Here is a 19,193-nt window from a genome sequence, read left to right as displayed (position 1 = left end):
CATTCAATTCTTTGATCTCCTTTTGCAGGGTCAGGAAACTGACAGGGACTATGAGTCAATGTTAATGTTTTTTAGCCTCCTTCAACATTTTGTAGTGATTTGGGGTGCAGTAACTTAAGACAGGATTGGTTAAGACCCATGTGTTTAGCATCCAAGCTTTCTAAATCTGATATTGCTTTTCTTTTCACCATAGCACTACCTGTTGTGGTTTGTGCCAAGTGAATAGTTCCACATCAGGACCGTGATAAGTTGTTATGTACAGCCTTTGCTACACAGAAATCTATAACCATGTTATTTTTCTTTAAGTTGTATAAACATATAATTATGGGAAAGAAATAAAACTAAGTATTCCTAAGTACATTTGAATAATATTAACTTCTGAAGTGTCCCAGCAGCTGACTAATTTAATTTACTGGCCAGGATTTTACTCAGAATGCAACATCAAGAGAGTGTATGGCTGCTAAGTTGCTGGGAGACTTCAATTGGTTTGCAGGCTTGTCCCCCTACTTGTATAATTATTAATTATTTAGAAGGGTATTTTAGCCCATAACCATTTTGGCATTTTCATTTTAAAATTCCAGCACTTATTGAGATAGTAAGTTCTGTGATAATAAAATCATTTAGAATTTTTCATTCATTAATTCTACCTATATTAAATAGTTATTAGATACCAAGTAGATAGTAAAGCAATGGGTAGGAGATGATTCATAAAATATGGTTCCTATCCTCACAGACATCTTTATTTTTGCTTTAGTATGCTTAAATCTTTCCTTTATAATAAGAAACTTAAAAGGAACCCTCATGCTTCATAAAATATTATTCTCTTTATTTTCTAGACAATACTTTCTTAGTCATTCTACAATTCTGTGTGCAAGATCTAGGAAAATGGCCATAATCTGCGTACTTTAATAAAGCACAGTCTCAATAGAATCATATAGAGTACTGTACTATCAGTGTTTAGATTTTGACAGGTATTAGTTACTATTCATCTTATAAAAGGTACACAGGGAAATATACAATTATATCTGAATCATTAACAAGCTCAGGGAACATATTAGGAAAATAAGGTTGCAGATTCTTAGTATCCAATAAGGTATTATTTAGAGCTACTTAGGTGGCCAAATCAGTAATTCTTCTTGTGCCTACCACATACTATTTACACTTCTATTATAATATTTTATTCATTCTGCCTGGTATTTACAGTTCGCTTACTCTATGTCCAACACCGTGTTTTAGGCACAGTGGGGAATACAAAGGCCTAAAATACAAATCTTGACTAGGCATTTACTTGGAATGTTATCTACCCAGGTAACAGAAAGGTAATTCATGTTTAGTTGTCAGGACTCACTGTGTCTGGGGCTCCTCAAAAGAACTATTTGAGATTCTCTTCAATTATATATATGCTAAGTAACAGCAGCAGACAGCACATTCACCAAGGTGGAAGGATGATACATGCAAACACTGAGGCTTAAGGAGCTTATTGGAAAATAGTTTGGAAAATTGAAGATGGGAGTAACCTGCTTATAATTGGTATAAAAATCAACTATATATCTATCAGTGTGTATTTACTAATTGCTTAGTATTAGAAAAATATTGATAGATAGAGATGTAGATAGGTAGATAGACAGAAATTGATTTATTATAAGGAATTGGCTCACATAATTATGGAGGCTGACAAGTCCCAAGATCTGTAGTCAGCAAGTTGGAGACCCAGGAGGGCTGATGGTATAGTTTTAATCCAAAGGCCAGCAGGCTTGAGATCCAAGAAGAGTCAATATTTCAGTCTGAGCCTGAAGTCAGGAAAACAAAACAAAAAAAATGAGGTCCCAGCTTGATGGCTGTCAGGCAGGAGAAATTTCCTCTTAGAGTGTCAGTATTCTGCTTATTCAGGCTTTCAACTGATTAGAAGAGGCCCACCCACACTAGGGAAGACAATCTATTAGTCTGTTGATTTAAATGTTAAGCTCATCCAAAAACACCTTCACAGAAACACCCAAAACAATGTTTGACTAAATATCTGGGTACCCTGTAGGCCATTTAAGTTGACACATAAATTTCCCATTACACCTACAAAAACAAGAGGGGAAAGGAAAAGGTATAATTAGATTTATAGATAAAATAGGTAAATATAGGTAAAAAATAGGTAAAATATCTACCAAAACTTACAAAAAGATATTCATTTTATTCTCTATTTCCAAATTTTTTAAAATCCATTGCAAGTATAAACTTGGAAATTTGTTCAGCCTCCATATCAGTTCTTCATAACTGATGTAAAGAAGTAAAATGACTTGTCCAAGATCATACAGCTCATTGACTGTAAAGCCAGAACTAAAATCAAAGCCTTACAATTTCAATATTCTTTCTAAGGATCCAATGGTACAATTCCCCCTTATCACATGTATGCATGACATGGAAGTTATAAAGTTCAAACTAAATTTCAAAATGGCATTGGTGAATACATTCCTGATACAATACTGTTATAGAAACATTTATCCCTGTACACAGTAGTGATTCTGATTCATACCTCAAAGTACTTTGTGCACAGTTATTGCTGAGTTATGTGACAATTTGGAGTTACTTCAAAACATGCTTTTGCATCCTCTCATACGGACTTTTGAACAAAGAAAATAGACCTTTAACACTGCCTGTGAAAGTAAAGAGCATGATAAGGAAGTGTTTATACTGGCATGGAGCCAGGATGAAGTATTCGTTTTCAAGTTTTGGTTCCTGAGAGAAGACATGTCTTCTAACCTAATGAGCTTAGAAAAACACTGCTCTCTTCCTTCAGCTGTAGACTTAAAATACTGTTACTACATTCCCTAGTGGAGTGTGTGTTTTTAGTCATGGGTAAGCAACAGTTTCTTATGTTTCTGGAATTGTTCAAGTTTTCAAGCAAATATTTCTATAAAGACACTCATATTTTCAGTTATTTTATAAAAATAACTACAAACGTGCATGAGGGGACAGATGACAAGATGTTTTCCCTTAATGAACCACCATCAAATTTTCCATAAGAACCCCAAAATAGATCATAATGAATTCCCTGTTACAAATTCTCCTAGGACAAAGTGGCACATTTTAAAAGTGGGTTGCCAGGAAATGAAATCTGGCAGGGGATGGGGTGAGTGGGATCTAGAAGGAAGTGAATTTAAACACTTTGCTTTTGCTCACTTGCTTGGATTTAAAGGCTGAAGCTACTGTACTTCAGTTAGGAAGGAGCTGGGTTAGATATTTGCAAGTCCAGGCAGGAGGGTTGGGAGTGTGCAAATCTAGCAGCTGGAGTGTGTTGTGGTAGCTGCTTTCCTGTGCTAAGCTGATTTACTTGTTTAAGGTCTGACCTCATCATCCTGTCTGTATGGGTTCCCACCTACACTGTTAGCTGCAGCTTTCTGCTTCAACTGGAAAGCTAGAAGTATTCACAGTATACCACAGACAGCGGGGGAGGGGAGAGCAAGAAAGACTGCTCTCGGCACTTATGCTTTTGTTAGTCCTACAGAAGAGGCAGAGAAACAAGAGATAACAAAGGCTGTTTCCTTTCTGTGAGAGAAGGCTTTTGTCTTTCCTCCTGCAACGATGTCAGTGTCTGGCAAGAAAGAGTTTGATGTGAAACAGATCCTAAGACTACGCTGGAGGTGGTTTAGTCATCCTTCTCAAGGTTCGCCCAACACTGGAAACTGCCTTCAGCAGGAAGGATATGAGCATAGAGGGACCCCGGTTCAGGGCAGGTTGAAGAACCACTCTCGGGACAGAAATGGACTGAAGAAAAGCAATAGTCCTGTCCACCACAACATACTGACACCAGTGCCAGGATCGGCCCCTTCCCATCAAAGAGCCCTTCAGAATTGGCACCCACAAAACCTGATAGAACATCTTCGAGCAAATGAAGATACTCCTAAAGCAGTTCCAGAGGAGAATTTGTTCAAAGAAGCTTGTGAGAAACACTCACAAGATTTGGAGATGATGGCTGATGACAATACAGAAGATTCAACAGCAAGGTAGGAGTTTTCGAAAACATAACAACAAAGTCATAGCTTAGGTTAACTTATCCTCTAAAACTCTCATTTAATGTTTAAATAAAAGTGTTATAATAATCTCTGAATTTGTATGCAGCCAATCAGGGTCTCCAAGTAACCCCCTCCTCTAGGTCTATAAAGGAAAATAGTAATAATACATTCATTTTGATAATTAATGGGATATATGCTTTACAGTTGTGAGTTTACTTTTCCTATTCCATTCCAATTCCATTAAGAATACTGTTTCAGTTCTAAGAGATGTTTATTATAATTGCTAATTTTCTGTATATATCCTCTATGGCTTGAATGTTCAAATAGTTATGATTTTTTGTACAAGTGTGATGAATTATATAGAACTCTTTCTGACTTTGTCAGGCCAACTCTGACAAAATAAAAGCTCTGACTGCTCAGCACATCCTTATCTATTCCTTAGTACGTGGTTGCTATACTGACGCTTGATAAATGTTATCTTTATGTGAGAGTACAGAACAGTTTCCTTTGGCATTTGAGATTTCTTTCAAGTTGTGTTAGTTTCATAGCTAGCTTGCAATTATGAAAATATTTTGCATAAAGCAAGTAATGAAATGTTGCTTACAGCAGTGAGATCTTAAAGTAGGAAATGGAACATGTCAGGTGTTTCAGAATATTAAAATTGAATAAGAAGTGATAATAAAGTATAGTTTAAGTATAGCTCATAAAATATTTGACTTTATTTTTCTGTCCACCAGAATTATTTGAGTGGAAGGAAATTATGTTCCCTCCTCTAATATTGTCTAACATAACTTAATCTAGTAGATCTTTACTTTTTTTTTCTTGTTTCATTATCAGATTTTATTTCCCCAACATGTTGTAGACACAATTAACACAATTAATTTTGGTAATGTAATTAAAGTGTAAAAGGGCTACAGAAAAAGGTATTTTTGAAATGTCTTAAATTTTATAGCAGTTCAACATGAAGGTATGCTAACTTATTTAGAAATCTGGGTATTTGGTATACTGTGTCTCTACATAAGTTTAGAGGAGAAGGACTGGCAAATTTGCTTCTAGATATGTTTTTGCAATATATCTACCTGACAGTTCCTTGCTTCCATAATTTTAAAACATAATCAATAGAAAAAACAGCATAACAACATTATGGCAAAAGACAAAGCAACTGTGCAAAATGATACCTTTATACGAACTCAGTCTTTCTGTATGAAATGTAAATAATGAAATGATGTTTTGAAATGAATTTAAGTATAATAATAGATTGTGATACAGATGTCTTAAGAAATAAAATGTGTATGTAAGAATTTTCCTAAATATTTTTGTGATTACTCCAGAAAATACTGTATAACTTTTGGGATTGCAGGTTGTATTTAGTACAAATACTTGGATTTCAAAGTAATATATAATCTATGCTTTAGATTCAGCAGGTTTTCAAATTATTTCCCCTCACCATGGACAACAATTTTAAAAACTGCTGAATTTGGAAGTTAATATTAAGCACATTTGACTCTGTTGTAGAATAATTTAAATTATCCACTGTGACTTCCTGACAAAATTCTTTGAGGATCCCTAAACTGATTTTCCAGCATGAGAATATATTTACAATAAATTAGTTGCTAAATGAAAATGCCAGATAAAATGTCAAATATAAATTGTCACCAAGTAATATTTTTTAATATATTTTTCTTTTTATTTTATTCTTGATAGTGTTCATGTTCTAAAAAATTTTCTCTTAAATATCATATGGTTACAGTGGAAAGTTAATATTTTCTTAAAATAAATACAGGAAGTGGTTTTATAGATGTGCCAAGGATATTTTAAGCAGAAGAGAAGGGGTAAATTGAGGACCTTATTAATTGAAATATGATGGTTTATTAATCTATCATTACCCATTCTGAATTGTTTCATCTTGGGTAAAGAGAGTTTGATAAGGAACTCTTTTATGCCCCATTTTCCTAATGCCTCTCTTTTTCAACAAAATTGAGAAGCAGGAGAAAAAAATCCTGCGAAGTTGGCAGCAACCTGTTATCCCCTCAATGGAAGTCTTGTGGTTAAAAAACAAACAAACAAACAAAAATGGCAGTCAATGTGGAGAACACAAGATGGGCTCTAACACTTGGGGCAAAATAAAGGTCTTTAAGCCATCCTGCTTCCTACAAATATTGCAGGGGATTAATAGAGAATGGACTAAATTACTAACATGTAATATAGTTGAATAAACTACCATTACTACTAAAACAGATAGCAAAGCCAAGGTATTAAGTTATATTAATATGTTTTTGTGGAATTTAAAAACCTCAATACATTCCTATGTAATTGAAGTATAGTATGTACTTCATTTATGAGCAACTCTGTATCACGATCCCACACCGTGAGTATGCACATATCAGTATGCCTGGGCTCAATTATCATTTTCTTTTTGTCCTAGTTATCTACGAACTCTGCATCTTTGCTTCCCCATAATGACCTTGCTCAATGTCCTTTATTTTCTTTATTTCATCCCTAGAATTCCAAAAATCAGAATATTTTAAGTGTATTATGATTATGCCTTTATATTACAGAATATTTAGTTATAAGATTATATATATATGTATATATATATATAATATATATTTTAACTGCTCATAAAGAGATGATGCCTAAGTACCCAGGTGTATAAAGTGGTAAACTGCATTTGCCAAGACAAATGCGGTTATCTCCTCATTGCGCTTGAGAACATTAAATAAAATGCTGATGATATGTGTATGGGCCCAGAACAACATGCCCCAGTGCAAAGCTGGAGATTCACAGGGGTGTTTAGTTTTAAGGAATTAGCAGGAATGGGGATAATACCCTCATACTACCTGTTGGGGCTTTTGGTTTTTGCATAAATTACTAATTGTATGATATATGATTTTGTGTATCTTTTCCAGTATTGCAGTGTTAGACAAGACTCCAAATTCCCTCCATTTGAGACCTTTTCAGTTTTCAAGTGAGCTTGCCTAGAAAAAAAAAAAAAGAGCAGCTGGCACTATATACTTTGATATCCCGAAGAAGGGGGGATTGGATGAATAAGACCTAGAATTAATTAATAATTCATTCCACAAATATTGAGCACCATTGGGTGTCAGGCACACTTCTAGGCACTGGGGATAAAACAGGATCAAAACAGAGAACCTGTTTTCATAGAGTATACATTCTAATGGGGAGAGAGAGATAATAAAAATAAACCAAAATGTAGTACTTAAATGGTTGTAAGTACTATGAAGAAAAAATAATTAGAGGGAATAGCGTGAAGAAGGGATACTCCTTCAGATAGGGAAGGCCTTTCTGATGAGGTAACATTTGAGCAGAGATCTAAATGAAGTGAAGCCATCTAAATGAAGAGACAGCCATGAGGGTGTCTGACTCAAAAATTCAAACAAATGAGAGGTTACTGCTGCTGTGCTACAGGGGAGCCCCTAACCTCCATCCATATTTTTTCTATTTACATCAATGCCACATGTCCCCACACAGTCCATTGATTAATGTTCCAAACACCCTTAACTGGTGAATTCAAAAATATGTCCAGACTTGTTGTTTACTATAGTGACTTTAAGATCACATGCATATTCCATGGTCACAGAGGAGACTTTCCAGCCATCCTGTTAACCATGGTGTCATTTTGTCCTCTGAGGTTCTGGCTATGCAGCCAGCAGACCATATGCCTCATGTACAGTGGCCCCTGTGTCCTTTGTGAAAATGGACACATGATGGTGTATTTGCTTTCTTAACAAAACAATTCAGATAAGGCCAAATGTATTGTGCGTCTTCATCCTCAACACAGATCCATCTGTGATATGGAATATGCTTGGGAAATATTTATGCATAAGAGAAATCTTAAATAATGAAGTTTATTGTCATATCTTTTCTCATAAAGTAGGAAGTAAGGTACCTGGTTATTTACAGGGAGCACTTTCCAGGAAGACAGAACAGCAATTTCAAGAGCCCTGAGATGGGAGTGTGCTTGATATGTTTAAACACAAGGAGGCTAGTGCAGCTGGAGTAGGGTTTTTAAAGGGGAGAGTGGTAGCAGATGATTTTGGAAAGTGGTAGCAGATGATTTTGGAAAAGTAACAGTAATAATACAACGTTAAAAATAATAAGTACCTTTTGTAAACCTTTACCATGTTCCAGGCACTAAATATTTTACATATATTTTCGCATGTTCCCAAGGAAAATTTTTGAATGTAAAGGTAACATTCACATCTTTCTCTGGGTATTATTTTGTTGGATATCTGTTGTGGGTTTTGCTTATCTTCTTACAAGGCAAAAATAATGTGGCCTTCTAAAGTTCAGAACTAGGCCTGTGTTACTTAATTTCACACTGCATTATTCAGTAGAAACTGTTACTTCAAAGGAAAGAATAAGGAGCTAACTACAGGTTTATTGTTGTTTATAGAAAATTTAAGGTTAAATCCTTTTGTCGATGGGTTAAAATGTACCATATAAAACTACATAAGTTATTCAATTGCTTTACTAAATTTAGAATATTTTAACACATAATTTAAACTTAGTGCAATGATTCCTAACATTCCTAATTCCTAATGAACTTATGTTGGTTGATTTTAAATCCTTGCTACTCACAGCCTCTTTCCTGAGAGTGAGGTACCATGGTCCTCACGACTCATTCTTAACATTGTGGTATTGCATATATATTTAAGCTAACATTAATTAAAATATATTTAATATTTGAGAAAATTGGGACTCCTTTCCATCTAGGCATCTGGCAATATGTTAGGGTCATGTTTCTTTAAGTATTATGATTAAGCACCTATAGTTATTTCTGGTATTTGAAAGACAAGAATCATTTTTCTTCTGCATTTGGAAATATAAATAAAGAACTTAAAGTATGTGGTACTACTTAATATGTGACTTCAGGAGCAGCATATTAATTGCATTGACCTGTTACACATTGCTTAAATATTCAATCACTTAGTACATTAAAATTTATTTTTTAAACTTGTATATCTCCTTTCTGATTTTTGTAAGACATCTGCCCCTTAATACTAATCTTTTTGATTTCTTTCCTATGACCTTGTAAGTAAAAATAGTTTCAATGCTATAGATATACACACATGCACGTACATACACACATATGTATACATGTATATGTGTGTATGTGTATATGTATATCAGTGTGAAATTCTTATATTTGAAGGAGATGAAAAACTAAAATTGAGGTGGAGGACTGGGGAACACTGGATCCTTAATAAAGAAACATAAGTCAGTATTCTGCAAGATGAATCTGGAATATCTTGTGCCATAAAGTAGAAAGTCCTCAAAAAAGTAATCATGGGGGTATGTCAAAGGGACACAGAAGCCAACTGAAAAAGCTCCTAATGGCCAAAGCTGGAACAATATTAGCAAACAAACAAAAAAAAGTATTATAAACCTAAGTAAAAAATAAAAATTTAAGTCTGTATTGATATAAATCAATGTTTAAATAAATAAGACAGAAAAAACAAATCTCTGGTGCAGAAGAATTCCAAATAATTTATGTACATACTCTGTCCTCAAGGAGGTGGAGCTGAACACTGTACCTTAAGTGTGGGTTGCACATAGTGACTTCTTTTCGGAGAGTGAGTATAGCATGGAAGCGTGGTGGGGGAAGAGTACATTTACAGTGGAGAAACATGAAGAATACTCTCAGCCAGGTAATCAAGGTTAACATCAAAACTGCTCAGCAGTGTTGACAGTATATATACTTGGTATGGTGTGATGAGAATGGCACTTTACTTCTGTCTTCTACCTCCATAAAACCCATCGTCCCCATCCCAATCTAATCATGAGAAAAACATCAGACAAATCCAAATAGGAGGACATTTTTCAAAATGCTTGGTGTTTAATCTTCAAGCTGTAAATGTCATCAAAAACAATGAAAATCTGAGAAACTGTCACAACCAAGAAGTGCCTAAGAATACATGATGAATAAATGTGATATGGAAAAGAAAAAGGACTTTAGGTAAAAACTGAGGACATCTGAATAAAGAATGGACTTTAATTAATAATGATGTATCAAAACTGGTCAATTAATGGTAACAAATGTGCCAGACTAGTGTAAGATATTGATAATAGGGAAAATTGGATGTGGGGTTTATAGGAACTCCCTATACTATCATTACACTATCACAATTTTTCTTTAAAAATGTACAATATTTTAGCAAAGACTATCTTAGTAAATAGATTTAGTAAATCAATGCTGGAAGACCACCCAATTTTAAGAATTGAGTACATGTTGTTATTTGTTAGTTTTGTTTATTTTTGTTCTTTGGCAGCTGAATAGAAGGATACCAAATCAAAATCAGTGGGCTGAAAAAAAAATTAGTGGGCTGTTATCTCCTCCATGCAAAAATCTTATACATTAGCAACAAGATTTTATCCTAAGGGCAATCTTAGGGAAATCAGTTAAAGTTCTGTTAACAACTAAACATTACATGCAATTTCAATTCTTATCCCCATGATATTGATTCTATCATTTGGCTTGGACCAACTTTTAAGGGCATAGCAATTAATAAAGTCATAGTTGGGTATAAATAAACTCATTTTTATTTAATCACTCCAGAACACCATGGTTACTAATGAAGTGGTATATATTTATTGGAGCTTTCAAATGAAAATATGGCCTGCCACATTTTTTCTATTTCTTCATATTACTGTCTGTGGTTTATCTCTTAGGAGGAAACAATGGCACATATAAAACAAGCTTCTTTATATAAAAATCTGTATTACTCCATGCTAAAATGAAAAATACAGCCATTGAGTATATTTTATTCATGGTGATTCCATTCCATTAAGATTACAATTTCACTAAAGAGAATGGACAATATGTATCCCAGTGGTTGAGAAATAAGATTTTGTAAATAGACTTAAAAATAACTATCTAAGAGAATGTAACTAAAAGTGAGAAAATCAAAATCAAATAGTTTTCATTATCTGATGTTTTAGGATGGAAAAAGTATTACTGAAATTTTATTCAACATATGTTTTTACTCTGAAAACATTGTAAAATAATTATTTCCCAAATCAATATATAGATATAATACTTACATATCACTAGCATTTGCACTGGAGGAGAGCAATACTAGCAATTATGTTTATTGAAACTATCAGAAGTGAATGCTTTTTTACTCCTGGTTAACTTTTCTTAATCTGTTACTGTTAGTCGAAGTGGCTTGTCCTTTTCATGCTTTCAAATGCTATTGTACAGAATGTAAACTTGTTGCCCTTCTTACACACTGTGTATTGCTATTGCTTCTTCAGGAGCCATACTATACACCTTACAAGTGTTTTTGGCAGGTCTTTAACATGTGATGGGTTCTTGGTTATTTCACTTTCAGCTCACTCAATAGAAGCTAACTGTTAAGTCTTTTGTCCACATTTTCCCTGTATAACTAGATTGCTTCACCACAGTGGCATTTAGATGTCCTTTTCTGGCTAATGTTGATTGCATTGTCTATAACAATACTAATAAACAATTGCATGTGTAACAGACTGTCACATAACACTTTAGGCGACTCTTTAATTTAGTCTGAATTCTGTTGTAACATTCAACAAGCCAATTGCTTAAATAAGATGTTGATATTCATTTGTTTCTGCCATTCAACAAGTGTTTATTGAATTCCAATTGTATGCATTATGTTTTCTTAGGCACTTTAAAGATGAAAGATAAATAATAGATGTTGATTCCCACTTGAGACTTAAAATACTGTTGGGGAGCTAAAGTGCATCTACTTGGAAGGTTTATGGCAATAAAAAAAAGAGTGTATTGCAAAAACAGTTTAAGTTGCTTGGTCATTGAAACTGCTAGGCATTCAAAGACAAGAAATAATTCTTCTGACCAGAGCAATCTTAGAATGTTTCATGGAGGAGCATGATTTGAGACCAATTTTAAGGATGGATAGCGTTTTGATACAGATATGGGGAAGAATGAATTCTAGGTAGGAGGACAAACACAGTACCTTGAAAAAGGCACTGAAACATAGAAATTTAAGGTGTGCTCAAATGACAGATTTCAGTTTGGCTGAAGTGAATGATATACATTGGAGAATAGTACAAAGTTAAGCAAAAAAGGAAGGTCAGGCATAGATCATGGAAGATCTTAAAAGACAGATAAGGACTATCTGGACTTTATCTTAGAGGTCTGGGTTTTTTAACGTCCAAGAAGTTATTCAAATATTTTGTGTCTACGGGCTTCCCTGGTGGTGCAGTGGTTGAGAGTCCGCCTGCCGATGCAGGGGACATGGGTTCATGCCCCGGTCTGGGAAGATCCCACATGCCGCGGAGCGGCTGGGCCCGTGAGCCATGGCCGCTGAGCCTGCGCGTCCGGAGCCTGTGCTCCACAACGGAAGAGGCCACAACAGTGAGAGGCCCGCGTACCGAAAAAAAGAAAAATATTTTGTGTCTGTGAGTAATTTTAGGGAGAAGTTCCACTTGCTTTCCTCAGATTCTCCAACATTCCATTACACAGGAAAAACAAAGTAATGAATGGTAGCAAAGAAAGCATGTTAATATATATAATGCTTTAAGGGAAAAAAATGTGGTGAGAAAAAATAGAAAATATAGGACTTGACATGTGGAATATCCATTTAGGATGTTTAGATTTTAAAAAGTATGATGCTTTTTTTTTTTTTCAAGGTCTAGTTGAATGGTATTCCAGGACTCTGAGCAGTTCACTAAACATTTGAATAAGTGATTTTTAATTTTCAAAAATATCTTTTTAGCTTTAGTTTTATTGTGGCAAGAATACTTAAATTGAGTTCTATCCTCTCAACAAAATTTTAAGTACACAATAGAGTATAGACACAAAGTTGTAGAGCAGATCTCTAGAACCTATTCAAGTTGTATAATTGAAACTCCATCCATTCAACAACAACTCTCCATTTCCCACTCCCCCCCAGTCACCGGAAACCACCATTCTACTCTCTGTTTTTATGAGTTGGATTATTTTATGTACTTTATATAAATGAAATAATACAGCTTTTGTCCTTCTGTGACTGGCTTATTTCACTTAGCATGATGCCCTCCAGGTTCACCGATGTTGTCGTATAAGGCAGGATTTCTCTAAGGCGAATAATACTCTATTGTATGTATATACCACATTGTCTTTATGCATCCATCTGTTAATGGAAACTTAGGCTGTTTCCATGTCTTGGATACTGTGACTAATGATGCAATGAACATGGCAGTGAAAATATCTCCTCAAGAAACTGATTTCAATTTTTTTAATGATATATATCAAGAAGTGTGATTGCTGAATCCTGTGGTAGTTCTATTTTTAAGTTTTTGGGGATGTTCCAAACTGATTTCCTTCGCAGCTGCACCATTTTACATTCCCATCAACATATAACAAAGGTTCTGATTTCTCCACATCCTCGCCAGCACTTGTTATCATTTGTTTTTTTGTTGTTGTTGTGTTTATAATAGTATTTTTAACAGATTTGAGATGATATCTCACTGTGGGTTTGATTTGTATTTCCCTGATGATTAGTGATGTTGAGCACCTTTTTATATACCTGTTGGCCATTTGTATGTCTTCTTTGAAGAAGTGTCTATTTCTTTGCCCATTTTTAAATCAGATTATTTGTTTCTTTGCTATTGACTTGTGTGAGTCCCTTACATATTTTAGATATTAACCCTTATCAGACAGATGGTTTATAAATATTTTCTTCCATTCCATAGGTTGCCTTTTGAGTATTGATTGTTTCCTTTGTTATTTTCCTTTTGAGTATTGATTGTTTCCTTTGCTATTTTATGTACTTTTAGTTTGGTGTATTCCCACTAGTCTATTTTCATTTTTGTTGCTTGTGCTTTGGTATTATATCCAAGAAATTATTGCCAAGACCAATGTCTTGAAGCTTTTTCCCCATGTTTTCTGCTAGGAGTTTTATGGTTTCAGGTTTTCATTAAAATCTTTAATCCATTGTGAGTTGATTTTTGTATATGCCATAAGGTTCAATTTCATTATTCCTAAGTGTTTTATTCTTCTTGACACTTTTGTAAATGGAATAGTTTTCTTAATTTCCTTTTTAGGTAGGTCGTTGTTGGTGTAGAAACAGAAAGGATTTTAAATGTTTATTTTGTATCCTGCAACTTTACTGAATTTGTTGATTAGTTCTACCAGCTTTTTTGAGGAGTCTTTAGGGTTATCTACATATAAGAGCATGTTGTCTGCAAACACAGATAATTTTTCTTCTTCCTTTCTGATTGGGATAACTTTTATTTATCTTCTTAAATGCTCTGGCTAGGACTTCCAGTATTATGTTGGTTGTAATGGAGTGTGGGAGGCAGATAATTTTCAGAGATGCTAGTTTAATGAGCTATACCTGGGGCAATTCTCTTTCTTGTTAGTGCAAATAGGATCTTGGACTTCACTGTGCCCAAAAATAATCTGGGGAGCTTGTTAAAAATGTAGTTACTCAGTATCCACTACCAGAGAATTTAACTTATTAGTTTTGAGGTGAGATTTAGGAATCTGAATTTTTAACAAACTTCTGAACCAAACTTTAAAAAACACTTCGTCAGCTCCTGCAAGCCTAATTTGTCAGGATTCCTACAGGATCCTAATACTTGATATATTTGTAAACATGCAATAAATAAAACAGCAAGGTCTCATATAAAGTATAATAGATTATAAAGCATAATAATTGATTGTACTTTATATACAGAATAGTAAATACACTTGAATCTATGATTTACATTAAGTTCTCAAATATTGACCAAGAAAATGCTTTAAAAATAGTCAGCAGCATTAATTTAGCCTTTCATTCTTCCATGTGTAATGAACTTTATTAAGTTCTGTGAAAGGATGACAAAGGAATAAAAACATATATCTTACCCTTATGGAGTTTCCAGTTGGAATGGAAAAGCACACCCTCACAATAAAAGTTTTAAAAGCAGTTACAAGGTAGCAACTCAGTTCAGCTCTCCTAGTGTTTAATATAGAAGCTACCCAGGATAATTAAGATGGAAGTAGGGTTAATGACTCAAGACGTATTGAAATGCAAACATAGAAAGTTTAATCCAAGAATAGCAACAAATTTCAACCACATGGAAAATGTTCATTATTGTTAATTTTTCAACTCAGAAACAAAATAACCAATGACACTTTACCATCATTGTGGTCCGTCAACTCTCAGGTGAGGTATTTTGAAGGTTGGACAACGATTACTAATATAATGCTATATATACTATAGATACTTATTTTTTATTTATTTATTTTTTTGCGGCATGCGGGCCTCTCACTGTTATGGCCTCTCCCGTTGCGGAGCACAGGCTCTGGACGCGCAGGCTCAGCGGCCAAGGCTCACATGCCCAGCCGCTCCGCGGCACGTGGGATCTTCCCAGACTGGGACACGAACCCGTGTCCCCTGCATTGGCAGGCGGACTCTCAACCACTGTGCCACCAGGGAAGCCCTGGTTGATCTAAATAACTTGTCTTGCTTAAGGATAAAGCAAGTTTGATAGCAATTAGTGTACATCTTGCTAATGTATCAAGATTGAGATGATTTTTATTTCTATATTAAAGAAATAAAAGCACATACATTTGAACTTGCCACATGTGATCAAAGCAAGTATATATGCTATAATTATTTTCATAACTACTATATATATGAAGAAAAAGGAAATTTATGCTCTGAATTTTTTATCCCGTTTCATTTGACTGAAGTTTATAAAAATTGCACATTTATAAATATCTTAGGATTTTGGTTAGAAAGGACTTTTAAAGAAATAGACAGGTGTGAGAAAAGGTTAAAACATAGAATAACTATAGCTAATTAGTGGCAAAACTGTAACTATAAGCCAAATTTCCTAAATCTTGGACTTTAACCGTGCTCTTCTCTTAATAGCATATTCAGCTACTTCCTTTAGATAAATTTATGGGTGTGCAATCATCATTATAGCTGATGTCTAAAAGTGCCTATGTTACCCTGTTTACAGAATTTCTTACAAATAACTACATGCAATAATTTTTACACTTCACATCAGATAACTGCCACATCAAAGACATAAACTAGGACATTTTACATACCTTTTTTACCATAAAAAATAGTTAAATCATCTTATTCATTCTACTATTTGCAGAAAATATCTAAAATATTCAGTCATTTTGAGAATAGATGTTTTGCTTTGTAAATTGTCTGTCACCACACAGGGGCTTCTCCATACACTCAGGAGTTCAAGAACAACACAATGACTATCTCTGGTCAAGGAATCATCTACTCTTTTGGCTTCTGCCCATAAGTAGTATGGGTAATCAAGAACTGAATGAGATCATATTTATGCTGTTATTCTTAAGTAGATCAATGTTGCAACTTTATTCAAAGATGAGGAGATAATTCAAATAACACTGACAGTTTCTCTGTAAGCTAACCAACAAATATACTAAAACAATTAGGCCCTATTTGCTTATTTTCCTCTCAGCAATATAAAACTGGTGATAAATATATCTATGTAAAACATTTAGGATAACCTTTAAAGTTATCCTGCAACTTTTTCTTCTTCAAGCCCAAAAAGTCTTAAAATCCCCTTTCTTCCCTCTAGATAATTTAGTTAGTCTTCTGTTGACAGCTATACATCTAGTAAGGGTCTGACTATCACAGAATTTTTTTTTACTTTTGTGTTGAAAGAGGCTTGTAAAAATAAATGGATAAAAATTGCTGGTGGTACTCAAAGTTCTTTGCCATTGAAATGGGAAGAAAGGGGGCTTCCCTGGTGGTGCAGTGGTTGAGAGTCCGCCTGCCAATGCAGGGGACACGGGTTCGTGCCCCGGTCCGGGAAGATCCCACATGCCGTGGAGCAGCTGGACCTGTGAGCCATGGCCACTGAGTCTGCGCGTCCAGAGCCTGTGCTCTGCAACGGGAGAGGCCACAACAGTGAGAGGCCCGTGTACCGCAAAAAAAAAAAAAAAAAAAAAAGAGAAGAAAATACTGGCAAAAACATGAAAATTCATGAAACATCTGTTATTGCTTCCAGTCAAGTTTAAATAATAGTTATTTCCCCTTGCATAAAATTATTTCCTTTTATCCTTCCAGCATAGCATAGATTTTTACAGGTGCATGAGAATTCTAGTCATTGTTTAGCTAAAATATCAATCTGCCAAAAAGTGTGGAAAAGGCTTATATGTGGGGGATATATTTGGCAAAATTAATAAGTAGTGTTTCATTGTCTTTCATTTTGAATGAATAAACTGATAGTCTTTCTAAGGTTCTATTAAAGTAAAACAGTAGAGGATATCTGATTAAGTCATTCTTAAATAGCTTGGTCATCACATACTGTTAAAATATAATTTAAAGTTATTTGCAAAAGTTAGAATTTGAACATGTATATGTATTTTTTTAAATTTTACACTAAATCACATATATTAATTTATAGGTAAATAGAAACAGAATTTCTTTTGTTTGTTGAATGATGATTGCTTAATTCTGAAAATGTACCTAAGAAGCACTTATAAGCTAATGGACTATTAAACATTTTTAATGATTAAACCATTTGCATCTTTAGTATTGTTAAGGTTTTTCTTATTTTTTACTGATGTATGCAGTACCATTAGTGAAGTACACTGAAGGCTTTAAATCACAGGATACATGAAATGGTTTATTAATAGTAGTGAGAATGGTATACACTGTGACATCAGAACATACTCTATTTATTGAATTCAAGCCTGTTATTTAATTTTTTGATTTGTAAATTATATTTATGTTGAGAAACATCTTAATCACTCATCTATGCTACCACTGTTACAGTGTTATTTCCCAGAAGGCTTGCTTTGACCTTTGTGTGCAATCAAAATAAATAAAACTCATTATATCTAGTACAATAATATCTCTTCTCCTCCCTACCTCCATCACCCTAGAAAGAAGAATGGCTCTTGAATTTATAATAAGTGTTCAGATCACTAAGAGAGCCATTAAGGTCAAGGTCATACCTACACTGCTGAAAAATAACCAAGTGAATATGTGTGTAAAAGAATAAACTAAAGATTTCAAGACATTTTCCCAGCTTTTTTGCTTTAGTTGATATGTTGGAACCAAGAGATCATTGACTTGGTACAAGTTGTCCTTCAAAAACACATCTCTTTGAGTACATCAAGAAGATGTAATAAAAGATAAGATAATTTTTGTTTATAATATTAATTTGAATTCTAAATAATATGTTCTCCAATGATTTTATTTTTTTATATTTTACATAGTTTTCTAGTTTTTTAACTTTAAATGGAAATTCTGGAATGACTCTGTGACTTTCATCTCAGAGGTCCCAAAATAGTATCCAGCCTACACACACACACACACACACACACACACACACACACACACACACACATACAATCTCTCTCTCTCTCTCTCTCTTTTCTCTCTCTTTCTCATACACACACATACACACACACACACACACACACACTTCCTAGAAAAGGTCAAGCTTTCAAAAACCATGCCCTCTTCTCAAGGTACAATTAAATAAATATGATTTGTTTTACTCATGAAATGCTTAAATAAATCTTAACTAGCTTAAATATCATACATGACCTTCAGATTTTACTCAAGTATTTTTAAAAAATTGTTCAATATCTATTTAATTATTTTTGTCAATAGCTATAAGTTCATTCTTCTCATTTAATGGAAACTAAGAGCACATGGCCAGAAAAGGGGGGACATGGGGAACTTTTATAATTATTTGGTTTTTAAAATTAATTCAGGTATTCTAAGAAGGGATTACAGAGTGCTACAGAATTCAACATGAATTAGGCGATTCTAATTTGAGCCTCAAACATGTTCTGGCTGATTATGTCAGGGTTGTATCAGGAACCAACCATGCCAAAATATCATGCCTACATAACTGGGTATAAACCATGAGTATTATTGATACTTATTTCTGGAAACGACTATATCTCACTAAAGTTTGCTAGGTATGGTAATTTAATTAGCAGAGCAAATACATAAGTTAAAGTGACAGAATTGCCATTGAAAAAAAGTGGCAATTAAACTTTTAGAGGACTATTACTATAGTTAGAACATCTAGCTAAAAGATAAAATGATTTTTAGAAAATTCTACTTAGTAAATTCTACTCATACTGATCACCTTGGGAATTAATAATCTGAACTCATTTTATTTTATTTATTTAGATGTTTATTTTGTGGACACTTTCCAGAGTCTCAGGGTGAAATAGAAGGGAAA

At 34.1% G+C, this 19,193-nt stretch overlaps 1 protein-coding gene across 6 annotated transcripts in view; it reads left to right on the top strand.

Moving 5' to 3' along the window:
- The first annotated feature begins 3,184 nt into the window (after positions 1-3,184).
- The window catches only part of KLHL4 (kelch like family member 4), a 113,623-nt gene continuing 97,614 nt past the window's right edge, over positions 3,185-19,193 (top strand). For 4 of the 6 annotated variants that reach the window (XR_009560748.1, XM_060292672.2, XM_060292671.2 and 1 more), the window contains exon 1: positions 3,187-3,995. Coding sequence is in view for 5 of the 6 variants with exons in the window: in XM_060292672.2 (XP_060148655.1) it covers positions 3,574-3,995 (422 nt within the window). In the remaining variant the exon portion in view is untranslated. Of the gene's footprint in view, positions 3,996-19,193 lie in introns of all 6 variants that reach the window. The other 2 variants (XM_060292674.2, XM_030849861.2) reach the window with 2 other exon arrangements.

The sequence above is a fragment of the Globicephala melas genome, chromosome X (genome assembly GCF_963455315.2).
Source record: "Globicephala melas chromosome X, mGloMel1.2, whole genome shotgun sequence".
Taxonomy (NCBI): Eukaryota; Metazoa; Chordata; class Mammalia; order Artiodactyla; family Delphinidae; genus Globicephala; species Globicephala melas.
Note: the sequence above shows the minus strand (reverse complement) of the source record. Positions and strands in the feature narration are given on the sequence as shown.